The sequence below is a fragment of the Stomoxys calcitrans genome, chromosome 1 (assembly GCF_963082655.1).
Source record: "Stomoxys calcitrans chromosome 1, idStoCalc2.1, whole genome shotgun sequence".
Lineage (NCBI taxonomy): Eukaryota > Metazoa > Arthropoda > Insecta > Diptera > Muscidae > Stomoxys > Stomoxys calcitrans.
In genome coordinates, this window is record NC_081552.1 from 182,231,549 (window position 1) to 182,246,744 (window position 15,196).

A 15,196-nucleotide genomic window follows, 5' to 3' on the forward strand; every position below is an offset into this window, starting at 1 on the left:
GAGGGTGTTGATGTCGATGTTTTCCAATTTAAATAGGCTTCGTCTTAAAGCCGATAGATATGCCTGCTCAAAATTTTAAAACGATCGCGTGAAAATTGTTGCTTGTCTTTGTACACAAATTAATAAACAGATAAACGGACAGACAGACAGACCGATAGACAGACAAAAAAAATGCAGAATACCATAGCTAATTCGGATCAGAAAGTGACTCTGAGTCGATCGGTGTACTAAATAATGATTATATCTCTCTTCCTTCCTTATAATACCTTGTGCCACAGTAGTGGTGATATAAAAATTACGGGATTAGGCGGAACAGGAAAATAAACTCTCACCGGTCAGTAAGTCATTTCAGATCTCCACAGAATTTCAGAATATCTAGAGGAATAAGTGCCTCCGAGGCCGAGAATGTCTGCGGGAATCCAGGCTCGGGAAGAGGTGTTCACCCATTACCCCGTGTATTCTCTTTGCAATTGTGGGGCATTAAGACAAAGGTGTTCGATTATACCCAACTCCTTCTCGTCTTCGCATAACTTGCAGAAGTCTGCCTCTCCCTGCCCTCAGCGCGACGTCTCGAAACTGACGTTGCAATGTGCACACAGCACTCCTATAAGCAGTCGTAAGTAAAGCTTCCGAGTGCTCGGACACGGGTCGTTCGTCACACATCACATGCCTCATTTGCGCCACCGTACCAAGAACCACCCACAAATGGCACCATCTGTGCTAATCAGCGATCCATTCATAGCCAGCTCGCCGGCTGATAAATGTCCCATCACCCAGCAGAATCTGATATCAAATCATGTTAGACGGCTCAAGAAGCCGCTTTTTATACCCACCACCGAAGGATGGGGGTAGATTCATTTTGTCATTCCGTTTGCAACACATCGAAATATCCATTTCCGACCCTATAAAGTATTGGGTTGCCCAAAAAGTAATTGCGGATTTTTCTTATAGTCAGCGTTGACAAATTTTTTCAACGGCTTGTGACTCTGTAATTGCATTCTTTCTTCTGTCAGTTATCAGCTGTTATTTTTAGCTTGCTTTAGAAAAAAAGTGTAAAAAAAGTAGATTTGATTTAAGTTCATTCTAAGTTTTATTAAAAATGCATTTACTTTCTTTTAAAAAATCCGCAATTACTTTTTGGGCAACCCAATATATACATTCTTGTTCAGCGTAAAAAACTAAGACGATCTAGCAATGTCCGTCCGTCTGTCTGTTGAAATCACGCTACAGTCTTTAAAAATAGAGATATTGAGCTGAAACTTTGCACAGAGGGATAAGTGTTCGATGTCATTTGTTTAGAATGTCTCGATGTCCTGTAGGTGAACAAGCTAGTTCCGGTCAAAGGACCGATCGCTGCGGGAACAGGGTGGCCATTGGTTATTTACAGGCGTCAATAACTCGCCTTGTCATATCGAGCATCAGGCAGTGCCGCCCGGCCTCTCACTGAGACTTTTGAATCATTGTCTATACCAGTCTTCCAAATATTGAGTAAATGGGCTTCTTGGGAATAGGTTATGGTCTCATCGTCTGCTCCCTGTGCGTGAGGCCGCGTTGAGTTCCCTGTCAATGTACTGTCTGATGTTTCAACATTAAAATCTTTATCCATCTTAGACTTCCTAATCTCGGGAAAGTCGTTGATGGTTCCGTCGTCGGGTCCCTGTTCGTCACGCTGTCTTGGGTTTCTCGCCCCTGCACTGCCTGATGTTTTAGTATTAGGATCTATACTTATCCTAGTCTTCCCAATATTGAGAGCGACATTTGTGAGGTACTATGCCATATAAAAACTTCTCTCCAAAAGGTGTCGCACTGCGGCTATCCCTTTTGAAATCGGCTATAAACAGAAGAACTCGAATCAGACAGCACTCATTTATATGTGAGAAATTGGCAACTGTTCCTCAATTGAATGTTCACGGGCAAAATTTGCACTTGCATTTGATTATATATGCTTAGAAGTATAACATGGGGGATATCCAACTTAACCAACTTAATGTGTTTTTACTTATTTTAGTATTTTTCTAATATTGGCTTTGAACCAGCACACCTTTAATGCATTTAATATTCATTTGATAAAAATAAAAACTAGGCCATCAGGAATTCTTGAAAAGCTTTATTATTCAACAAACAAGCAAAAGCGTGCTAAGTTCGGCCCGGCCGAATTTAATATAGCCTCCACCATGGATCGCATTTGTCGAGCTCTTGCCACGGTATCTCTTTTTAGGCAAACAAAGGATAAAAGTAAAGAATTGCTGAGTTATTAGAAAAATATCAAGTTCTGGTTCATTTCGGACCATAATTGAACCGAATATTGGAGACCATAGTAGAAGTCATTGTGTAAAATTTCAGCCAAATCTAGTAAGATTTGCACACTTTAGGGGCTGAAGAAGTAAAATAGGGAGATCGGTTTATAGGGGAGCTGTATTAGGCTATAAACACGTATGTAAAAGGTCATGAGAGAATCCATTGAACAAAATTTCAGCCAAATCGGATAATAATTGCGTCGTCTAGTGGCTCAAGAAGTCAAGACCCCAGATCGGTTTATATGGCAGCTATATCAAGTTATGAACCGTTTTGAACTATTCTTAGCACAGTTGTTGAAAGTCATAACAAAACAACTCATCCAAAATTTCAGCCAAATCGGATAACAACTGCGTCCTCTAGAGGCTCAAGAAGTCAAGACCTCAGATCGGTTTATATGGCAGCTATATCAGGTTATGGACCGATTTAAACTATTCTTAACGCAGTTATCGAATGTCATAAGAAAACACGTCGTGCAAAATTTCAGCCAAATCGGATAGGAATTGCGCACTCTAGACGCTTAAAAAGTTATGACCCCAGATTGGTTTATATGACAGCTATATCAGGTTATGGACCGATTTTGACCATACTCAAACACAGTTGTTGGAAGTCATAATAAAACATCTCATGCAAAATTTCAGCCAAATCGAATAAGAATTGTGTCCTCTATCGGCTCAAGAACTCAAGATCCCAGATCGGCAGCTATATCAAAACATGGGCCGATATAGCCCATTTACAAACCCAACTGACGTAAGAAGTATTTTTGCAAAATTTCAAGCGGCTAGCTTTGCTCCTTCGAAAGTTGGCGTGCTTTCGACAGACAGACGGACGGACATGGCTAGTTCGACTTAAAATGTCATGACGATCAAGAATATATATATACTTTATTGGGTCTTTGACGAATATTTCGAGGAGTTACAAACAGAATAACGAAATTAGTATACCCCCATCCTATGGTAAAGGGCATAAAAACATAAATTTCAAACAAAAAAAAGTGCCCTTTAAAGAGCTTTTTATTACAGAGGTTTAGTTTGATGTTGATTTTGCGCTTTATGCCCCGAGCCACATACAACTCTATGGGTACATGGTAGCTATAATTTTCTTGTACATCTTTTATTCTTTATTCCATTTTCTTGGTATTATATATTGGTTGGTAAAACGTCGATAAATGCTTCACAAAATTTGAGGAAATGAAAGCTTTGCGGTTGCAAGCACTTGGATATTTAAGAGGGAAGCTGTGTGCTCGTGTTTGCCACAATTCAAGAAAAAGTTGTTGATCCTTTCAAAAAATAAAAAATTCGAAAAAAAATATTTAAAATGATATAAAGCAATCACCACAATCAACTAAAAGTACACTACTTTTCAGAAAAAAGCATATGAATTACTATGGATCTTCGATTGCCAATGCGGCCATTATTGAACACAGCGAATACAACGGAAAAAAAAAATTATATAGCAAACTAGCTGACCCGCGCCCGCTCCGCTGCGCCTTCTTTTACTCTATATGGAACAAACGTTTCCTTGGAATATTTATTTTCAACAATTAAAGGGCTTTTAGTGAAATACCATCCTACGAAAATATTGTACTATATCGCTTGACTAATTGTTTAACAATATAAATGCATTTGTCCGAATCCCATATGATTTTTATTGGTCTACGAATTTATGTTTGGATGTAAAGTGTACTCCATTCATTAAATACTTCATTTCAGCCCGCTACTCTCATGATATCTGATTTTGGGGTGTTTTCGGGGGTGAGGAGGTCCCCCAGGCACTTGGCCCTGAAAAATATCAGCATCGTGCTTTTCTTTCAAATACCATTTATTTAAACCCCATATTGCCATTGGATTTGGGAAGTTTACACGATGAGGCGTCCCCCAAACACATGGCCAAAAATAGGTTATCAAATTCGTTTTCTAATCTTAAATAACACATATTGGCATTGGTCGAAAAATTTTTACCCTTTGCGGGGTGTTTTGAGGAAGGGGTGATGCTCTAAATACATGGTCCTAAATTTTAATATCAAATTAGTATTCTACTCCCAAATACCTTTATTTGAGCCCCATTTTGTGATGGTCACTAAAAAATGCTGCTTGAGGGGTATTTTGGGAAAGGGGTTGACCTCCAGAAAATTGGTCCCGAAAGTGGGTTTCAATTCTTGCTCTACCCCCCAATACCTTTCATTTAATCTCTACATTGACATGGTTGTTAAATATGTCCGATTTAGGGGTGTTGTGAGAATTGGGGTGGTCCCCCAAATACTAAGCCCGGAAAATATATCAGCAACGTGCTCTATTCTCATTTATCTATATATCATTTATTTGAACCCCATATTGCCATTGCCCTCAAAATTGAATATCAAATTCGTTTTCTAATCTCATTTAAACTCCTTATTGCAAAAGTCAGCAAATATGTCCGGTTTCTGGTATTGGCCCTTAAAACTATGAATATTTAGTTCCACTCTCTTTAAGACACAAATTGTCTTGGGGAGCAAATACGTCCTATTTGGGGGTTGTTATGGTGGTGGGACGTTCCCTATATTCCCCATATTTTCATAGTCGGCAAACATGACCGGCTTGGGGGGTGTTTTGAGGGATGATCGGCCACTCAGTGAGTTGGCCTTGGCCAATATATATTTATTGGATTCGTGTTCTACTCTAAAAACCCTCTTATTTGAGCCTCATATTGCAAAAGTCAGCAAAAAATTACTATTTGGGTGGTGTTGTGGTGTGGCCCCATAGACACTTTTCCCAAATATTGATATCAGATTCGTGCTTTACTCCCAAAGACCTTTCATTTGAGCCCCATATGGCTGTGGTCGTAAATTTGTCCCCTTTGGGGATGTTTTTGGGGAGAGGCGGCCCCCAATCACTTGGTCCCACATTTGGATATCAGATTCTAATTGTACACTCAAATTCCTTTTATGTAAGCCCCATATTGCCATGGTCAGTAAATAAGTCCTGTTTGGGGGGTGCTTTGGGGAAGGGGTCCACGCCCCCCCAGAAACGTGGTCCCACATTTGGATATCAGATTCGTATTCTACTCGCAAATACCGTTCATTTGAGTCCGATATTGCCATGGTCGGTAAATATGTCCGATTTAGGGGTGTTTTGGGGGTTGGGGTGGTCCCCCTAGCACTTGGTTCGACAATTGGATATCAGATACGTTTTCTTATCCTAAATACCTTTCATTTGAGCACATATTTTAGGGTGGGGCAGCCCCCCCTAGGTACCCCATCCGAAATTTGGATACCAAATTTTTATTTTTAGGGTACTTTAGAGCACACAAAATTTCGCTTAAATCGCACCACCCATCTCCGAGATCTGGCGTTTCTGAAAATTAGGGTAAGGGGGAGGGTCCGCCCCCCTTCAGATATCAAAAAATTTAGTACCCTATTTTTACCACGGAATCATTATACACCATCTGGGAAATTTCAAGAAAATCGGTTCAGCCGTTTCTGAGTCTATAAGGGACACACAAACATACAAACAAACACAAATTGATTTTTAAATAAAAGATAATTTAAAGTTAAAGCGTAAACCAATTAAATAAGATAATACACAAAAAAGTAAAAGTGTGCTAAGTTCGGCCGGACCGAATTGTATATGCCTTCCTCCATGGAAAGCATTTGTCAAGTCCATTACTCCATATCTCTTTAAAGGCAAACAAAGGAAAATGGATACAAATTGGTATGCTATTGGAGCTATACCAAGTTAAGAACCGATTGATTACTTGGTTTGGCTGTTTGGGACCAAAGTGGAATTCGTTGTGTGAAATTTCAGCAAAAACGGGTTATAATTACGCCCTCTAGCAGTTTAAGAAGTCAAGATCCGAGTTCAGTATATAGGGGAGCTATATCAGGTAGTGAAACGATGTAAACCATATATGGAACCGTTGATAGAACAAAACACTTCATGCAAAGTTTCAGCCAAAGCGGATAATAATTGCGCCCTCTAGAGGTTCAAGAAGTCATGATCCGAAATCGGCAATAAACCGATTTGAACCACATATGGATCAGTTGCTGGAAGTTAAAACAAAACGCTTCATGCAACATTTCAGCCACACCGGATAATAATTGCAACATCTAGAGGGTCAAGAAGGCAAGATACGAGATCGGTTTACATGGAAGTTATATCAGGTTTTGAACCGATTAAGAACATGCTTGGCAAGATTGTTGGAAGTTAAAACAAAACACATCAAGCAAAATTTCAGCCACATCGGTTGAGAATTGCGCACTGTAAAGAATCAATAAGTCAAGATCCGGAATCGGTTTATATGAGAGCTATATCTAGTCATGAACCAATTTGAACCGTACATGGAACAGTTGCTGGAAGTTGAAACAGACTGATTCATGCAAAATTTCAGACAAATCGGATAATAATTGCGCCCTCTAAAGGCACAAAAAGGCAAGATCCGAGATCGGTTTATATGGGAGCTTTATCAGGTCATGAACCAATTTAGACCAGACATGGTTTGGCTGTGAACCTGTGGTCATCCAATACTCACCAGTCACATGGCTTTCCAATATTATTCTCGGAAGCAAAGGTAGCATCTAGTACTTTCAGCCAATTCCAGACAAAAGATGGCGGTTGATTTGCTGATCGTCAGATAGCAACTTATAAAATATTAATAAGCAGCTCACTCTCTCGTTGATATTCCAATTCCAACACATCTGGTTTTTGTAGCCATATCTCTGTTTGTGGAGGTATTAAACCTCGCCAAGATTAAAGGTGCGCAAGCGCATTACGGTTCAAGGGCCCAATCGTCGCGGGAACGTCATGGCCATGAGTTATTTATAGGTGCCAATAGCTCGCCTTGTAATGTCGAGTATCATGACACTCAGTATTTATGCAAGAGCCGGTCTCAACTTATCACTGAGACTCCCCTCTCGATATAGTTGATTGCCCGAGACTGCAATTGCAGCAACTCTGCATACGAAACATGCCACAATCAGCAACCTGTGGAAGCGCCCAGTAGCTTCTAGCTGGGCTTCTGGTTACGACGAAGAACACCACGCAAATCGGAGCTAACAGTTCCGACCCAGAGGGATCTGGGTCTGAGACGAGTGGGTCTGGATGGGCAGTTAAACAGGTGACGTGTGTCATGTGGTCCCTGGTCACAAAGGAGACATACATTCTGCACGTTGGCATCAATCAATTTTAGCCCAATCGAATGAAAATTGCGCCCTCATTAGGCGCAATATATCTTAAAGAATACATTTAGTGTCGTATCGCTTATTTTTGGTTAATTTTGCAAAAAAAATTACTCTCCCGATAGCATCGAAAGCAAAAATATCAATCGATATTCAGGCACTATCGACAACGATAGTATCGATAGTGCCATCGATATTTTGCCAGCTCAGTCTCCTTTGTCGTTGCCCGTACGGTGGAGGTGGAGATACTCGTCAAGCTCTTATAGGGGAACAAGCTCGTGTATAGCTAGGTGTATGTTCATAGTGCCATGGGGACTTTTTCCACCTTACCGAACCTAAACCTACCTCTCAACGATGTGGATGATAGCTGCTGAAACAAGTCTTCAGCAACAACTGCTGTGTCGTCTTCTGAATCTCCATCTCCCAGGCTTCTACAACCATTAGCTTCACCGTGTTGAACCCGTAGGTTCAAATTTTTTAGACTTCTTGAGGTCTTCGAGGCGGTCGGAGAACAGCACAATCACTGAATGACTCCGGTTGCCATCAGCCTCATTCAACCTACTGATCTGCCAGTCGATGGTTTAAAGATGGCGATTGCAGTCCCTTAGGCTACTATGTATGGGTTCGGGATGTGAGGGATTATTACAAAATAATCCCTCAGACCAGATATATCTTATTGACCAAGTCAACTGCTGCTCCAAGCAAGATCTCCCCATTTTTTAGGGAGCAACGGTACATCTCAACTGAGCATTGATTCCACCCACTATCCCATGCCATTGATTATAGGTATGCAAACCTTTTCTTCCATAAAAACCGCCATCATAAAGCGAATTTAATGAATTTTGAATTTACTTTTTATACCCTCCACCATAGGATGGGGATATACTAATTTCGTCATTCTGTTTGTAACCACTCGAAATATTCGTCTGAGACCCGATAAAGTATATAAATTCTTGATCATCGTGAGATTTTATGTCGATCTAGCCAAGCTAATGTACCAAGTATGGATCAAATCGGTCCATAACCTGATAAAGCCGTCATATAAACCGATCTTGGGACTTGACTTCTTGAGTCTTTAGAGCCTCTAGGGTGCGCAATTCTTATCCGATTGGAATGAAATTTTGCACGACGTGTTTTGTTATGATATCCAACAACTGTGCCAAGTATGGGTCAAATTGGTTCATAACTTGATATAGCTATCATATAAACCGATCTTGGGTCTTGACTTCTTGAGCCTCTAGAGGTCGCAATTCTTATCCGATTTGAATGAATTCTTGCACGAAGTATTTTTATAATGATATCCAACAACTGTGCCAAGTATGGTTCAAATCGGTTTATAACCTGATATAGCTGTCATATAAAAAGTTCTAGGGACTTGACTTCTTGAGCTCCTAGAGGACGCAATTCTTATCCGATTTGGCTGAAATTTTGCATGACGTATTTTACTATGACTTTCAATAGCTGTGCCAAATAAGGTTCAAATCGGTTCATAACCTCATATAGCTGCCGATCTGGGATCTTGACTTCTTGAGCCTCTAGAAGTCGCAATTTTTATGCGATTTGCCTGACATTTTGTACGACGGATCCTTACATGACCATCAACATACGTTTTTATTATGGTCTGAATCGGTCTATTGCCTGATACAGCTCCCATATAAATCGATCTCTCTATTTTACTTCTTGAGCCCCCAAAGGTCGCTCCGGTCTCCAATATATAATTTAATTGTGGTCCAAACCGGACCATATCTTGATATCGCTCTAATAGCAGAGCAAATCTTTCCTTATATCCTTTTTTGCCTAAGAAGAGATGCCGGGAAAAGAACTCGATAAATGCGATCCATGGTGGAGGGTATATAAGATTCGGCCCGGCCGAACTTAGCACGCTTTTACTTGTTTCACCTTACTTCCTATGAGGGGTAGTATGTCCGCCAGGTAACTGAAATTTTTTTCATGACTGCTGTACCGTTTCCGAAAAAGGAAATGGGGCACCTGGAGTAACCTAATCAGCTACCAGTCCCCGAGTAATTTAGGTGAGTTTTCTTCTTACTGATGAGAGTCGTAGGATCCGCAGCGCTAAACTTCTCAAGAACTTGCAAGCGGGCACCTGTTATTATTTCTGCTCCTCGAAGGGTCTATGTTCTTCCCTGAGAGGGCCATTGGCTTAGACAAAAGACAGACATGCGAAGTTGAAATGGGGATCGGTCTTATGCTCAAGCGAACCCGGCGTCATCGTAATAAGCATATGCAAACCAGACACTTGTCGGCAAGTGAAGGCTGATGCAGCTACGTCACTAGTCAATGTTTCAGTACCAAACAACATGCATCGGCCTGATACCGTCACCGCAGCTGTTAGGTTTTTATCCCTATTCCCTTTTATTCTACCACAATATCATCTTTTCCAACATTCAATATCTATGTCAAAAATTTCACACGTGATGTTTTGTTTTACCTTCAAACAACTATGCCAAATGTGGTCTAAATCGGTCCATTACTTGATATAGCTGCCATATAAATCGATCTTCAGATTAGGCTTCTTGAGGGCGCCCTCTAGAGGGTGCAATGGTTATAAGATTATACTTTAGTTTTGCACATAATGTTTTGCTATGATCTGCAATTACTGAATTAAGTATGGTCCAAATATGACTTTCAATATCTATGTGAAAAAAATCTTCGATCTCCAGGTTTGGCTGCTTGAGCCTCTAGGGGGCGCAATTCCTATCCAATTTGGCTGAAATTTCGCACGAGATGTTTTATTTTGACTTCCAACAACTGTGCCGAGTGTGGTTCAAATCGGTCCGTCTATTACTTGATATAGCTGTCATATAAACCGATCTTCAAATTATACTTCTTGAACATCTAGATCACGAAATTTTACTAACATTTTTCACATAATATTTTGCTATAATCTGCAATTACTATCAAATGTATGCTCCAAATTGAACCAGTACCTGATATACATAGCTCCCACGTAAACCAATCTCCCGATTTGAATTCTTGAGCCTCTAGAGCCCGCAATTGTTATCTGATTTGGCTAAAATCTTGCAGGTATTTTTCAGCTATGACCTTCAACAACTGTACTAAGTATGATCCAAATCGGTTCATTACCTTATAAACCCATCCCTCGATTTTACTTCTTAAGCCCCTAGAGCACGCAATCATTATTCAATTTGGCTGAAATTTTGCCCATGGAGTTTTGATTCGACTTCCAAAATACACGTTAAGTATGATCTTAATCGTCCCATAACTTGATATAGCTCCCATATAAACCGATCTTCCGATATGACTTCTTGAGCCTCTTGGGGGAGCAATCTCTATCCGATTTGGCTGAACGTGGTGTTTAAAAATCTAAGACGATCTAGCCATGTCGGTTCGTCTGTCCCTCTGTCTGTTGAGATCACGCTACACTCTTTAAAAATAACGATATTGAGCTGAAACTTTGCACATATTCTTTTTTTGTCCATAGTTCGAAGATTGGCTATATTGGTATCTTAATATAGCCCCGTATAGACCGATCTGCCAATTTAAGGTTTAAGACCCATAAGAGTCACTTTTATTGTCGGATTTCACTGAAATTTGTGACAGTAAGATGTGTAAAGCCACACGACACCCTTGTTTAATTTCGCTCAGATCGGTTCAGATTTGGGTAGAGCTGTCATATAGACCGATCTCTTGATATAAGGTCTTGGGCCCATAAAAGGGTCACTTACTGTCCGATTTCACCTAAATTTGGGGCAGTGAGTTGTGTTAGGCTCTTCGAGATTTTTTTCTTCAATTTGGTTCATATCGGTCCAGATTTAGATATAGCTGCCATATAGACCGATCTCTCAATTTCAGGTCTTGGGCCCAAAAAAGGCGCATTATTTGTCTGATTTTGCTGAAATTTGGGACAGTGAGTTGTGTAAGCCCACTCGATGTCCTTGTTTAATTTGGGTCAGATCGGTTCAGCTGCCATATAGGCCGATCTCTCGATTTAAGGTCTTGGGCCCATAAAAGGCGCAGTTATTGTCCGATTTCACCAAAATTTGGGACAGTGCGTTATGCTTGGCCCTTCGACATTTTTTTTCAATTTGGTTTTGATCGGTCTAGATTTGGATATAGCTGCCATGTAAAGCGATGTCTCGTTTTAAAGTTTTGGCCCCACAAAATGCGCATTTATTGTCCGACTTTGCTGAAATTTGGGCCAATGAGTTGTGTAAGGCCACTCTACATATTTTCTCAATTCGGCTCAGATCGGTTCAGATTTGGATATAGCTGCTAGACCGATCACTAGATTTAAGTTTTTGGGCCCATAAAAGACGCTTCTATTGTCCGATTTCACAGTGACTTATGTTAGACTTTTCTACATTCGTGACCTATATGGTTCAGTTCTATATTTGGATACAGCTGCAAAATTGAACACTGTCTTGCATTTATTAGAGCACTCAATGTCCATGCCGAAATCGGACCATATTTCGATGTAGGTACTATGGGTGCATAAATTATGAATATTTCATCGGATTATGACTAAAGGTGGTTAACATATATACCCGAGGTGGTGGGTATCCAAAGTTCGGCGTAGCCAAACTTAATGCCTTTTTACTTGTTATGAATTTTAACAGTCATGATAAGTACGGTCCCCATCGGTTCATAACTTAGTAGAGCCCCATTATATTTTAAAAAGCTCATGGTAAACGGTATATGAGATTCGGCCCGGCCGAACTTAACGTGCTTATACTTGTTTTACTTCCGACATCCAACGCAGGTATGATCTGAATGGATTCATAATCCAATATACTTGTACCTAACTATTTATTTTCTGATAAATAAATGTATAGTCCATTATGCTTGCTGCCCAAGATTCATGTTGGTTATATAGGATTCAACCCCTGCTGAAATAAATGTCATGCCTTAAGCAAACTGTTTTAATTATGTACGCCAATTTAAATCCTCTTATCCAAAGTCTTATGTTCTCATTAATTAAAGCGAAGAAATAAAAAAACAATGCAATGACATAATTATGACACTAATATAGAAATGTATTCCAAGAATACATGACTCTAACTGTAACATAATCCCATGCCATTTGTAGTTGTGACGAAATCACTCCCAGCAACCATAACCATAGCAACAAAAATTTACTTTAACTTTACTATTCTTACACATTTCCGTTTCCCTTCTGTTCTTTTTCACTTTGCAGAGATTTGCGCTACAACAATTTTGAGGAGATACCCAGTCGTGCATTCGAAGGCCTCTCGAAGGTGACTACACTGTTCCTCAACGAAAATGAAATTTCTAACTTGCAGGAGGGAGCATTTGAGGGCTTGCCATCGTTGCGTTTCTTGTATTTGAACTCGAATCGCATTACCCGCTTGCCCAGAAACATTTTTCAATCGCTGCGACAATTGGAAGGCATGTAAGTATCAAAAATAAGAGGGAGGAAAGGCTGGTACTAAGGGAAAGAATAACTACTTATGACTTCCACTTCCGAACTTGTCATTTGTAAGCAAATCTGCAAAAAATCTGAATACACAAGGCATCTTACAAAGCGTTGCATTCGACTTGTAGTCTGGCCTGTGTGCTATTTGCTGCTGGAACAAGAAATTCTAAAGCAAACGTAAATATTTGCTTTGGTATTGAGAATTGGCAATGGCAAATAACAATCTGAGCAGAGATTCAAAGTTTTCCATTACCAAGTGTTCTATTTTTGTTTTTTTCATTTTTATTTTTGGTTTTTCTTCGTTGCTGTGCTGGATGTTATGTGGACCACAGCTATCTGGAGAACAATAATATCTATCAAATTGATGCTGATACATTTGCCAATCTACCGCTATTAAATCGACTGTAAGTATCAATCATCATTTGCACTTGAATTCATCTATTGATATTATCACATTTTAACGTAGTATTGGTAGTAGTTGAATACACTGGTCGGCAAAGGACAGCATGATAGGAACCAAGTAAAAATGTGCTTGGTTCGGCCGGGTCGAATCTTGGGAACCCACCAAAATTGTGTCAATTAAAATTTCAGCAAATGAACTTACAATGGGAAGCAAAATCGAGTGGATGTTCCCCATTTTGCATTTCTTCCGAATATTAAAACTCAAAAATTGAACAAAATCAATTACTTTTTTTTGTCGAAAAGTCTTTCAATTATCAAGTTTTAGGTTAGGTTAGATTGAGTGGGTTGCCCACCACAGGTGAATTCACTCGGAGGCCAATCTGGCCCATTGTGGTACCCTAGAAAGAAAAGGAAGATAAAGATGATGTGAGACCTCGAACTAGAGGTTATACACGAATAAAATAAAAACAGGAGAAATAGAGAACCGGAGCGGGAGGTGAAGAAACACCCATCCGCACGCAAGCATGGATGTAACTACGCCGTAGCTTATGGCACCCCCCGTCGGAATCATCCTCTTCTTTCAACAAATCTCAGCAGACCTACCAGAGCTACGTTTGCAAGTTCACCCACAAAAGAAAGGAGAGCCTACGTCCCTCGTCCGCCCTCTCATTTCCTGGATTCCTCTCATGTCGAGGAACCCATGTCGGCGTCAAGTCGTGGACCCGGAGCCTATCCAGGGACTCGAAACAATCCGCCACGCATCCTCACCCCAAGGCCTTGAGCGTCGCCATACTGTCCACATAAATTCTGAGTTTTGAGGGCGGTAAATCCCTTAACAGAATTTCCCTTGCGGCTACTGCAATGGCACAGACCTCTGCCTGAAAGACCGCACACTTGTCCGACAGTCTCAGAGACATACCGACATTGAGTGCTTCAGAGTAGACCCCCAATCCAGTACCTGACTCCATCTTGGAGCCATCGGTGTAGAGCGAGGTCTCATCCTCTTCAAGTTCAGCATTCGCCCTCCATTCATCCCTCCCAGGGAAACGAATGGCGAATGTCGGCACTGGTGCCAGGTAGTTGGAGATCCTCTTCAGTCTACCCAGAATTAAACTGTGGCCGCAACCACCTTCCTTCAGCATGCCGAGCTCCCTCAGCCTAAGCTCAACCTTGGCGGCGCAGTTTCGAATATAAACCCGACGCAGGCCTGTCTCCGGACCTTCTCGAACTCTCTCGCACGCGTTCTCTTCTCTACGACCTTCCACCATACCAGCACTCCATAGGTCAGTATGGGTCTCGCGATGGCCATATGCATCCAATAAATCATCTTGGGGGTTACCACCCACGTCCCTCCGAACATCGTCCTGCAGGAGTAAAAAGCGCACAGAGCCTTACGGCTTTTTTCCTCGGTGTTCCTCTTCCAGGACAGTTTCGAATCGAGGACTATGCCTAGGTACTTCGCCTCCTTCGACAGCCGTAGGGAGTAGCCGGAGTTCAGAGACGGTACCTTATATCTACGCGTGAAGAGCACCAGCTCCGTCTTCCCTGGGCTGGTCCTCAACCCATTTCTGGTAGCTCATCGCGACAACCTACTCAGCGACCCTTCTATGATCTCGCTGATCGTCGAAAGAAACCTGCTCGGACCAGCATCACTACGTTGTCCGCATAAACGATAATACTCATGCCATCCCCACCGAGGTCATCAGGATTTCATTAATCACGAGGTTCCATAGAATCGGCGAGAACACCCCTCTTTGGGGCGTTCCTCTGGTAAACCGCCTTCTGACCACACTATCTCCCAGGCTAGCATTAATAATCCTGCCATAAAGCTTGTAGCAGATGCTCAGTTCCCACAACCATTTATTTTTATATATTGTAATATTTACACAAAACTATTTTGATTTTTGATTAAATTTATACAATTTTTATTA

The 15,196-nt window shown here is 41.0% G+C and overlaps 1 protein-coding gene across 4 annotated transcripts in view; it reads left to right on the plus strand.

Annotated features, from left to right (window-relative positions):
• The window catches only part of LOC106090443 (peroxidasin), a 420,275-nt gene that overhangs the window by 267,869 nt on the left and 137,210 nt on the right, over positions 1-15,196 (plus strand). For all 4 annotated transcript variants that reach the window (XM_059360685.1, XM_059360686.1, XM_059360687.1 and 1 more), the window contains exons 3-4: positions 12,624-12,839; positions 13,196-13,267. In XM_059360685.1, the coding sequence (XP_059216668.1) occupies positions 12,624-12,839; positions 13,196-13,267 (288 nt within the window). The remainder of the gene's footprint in view (positions 1-12,623; positions 12,840-13,195; positions 13,268-15,196) is intronic.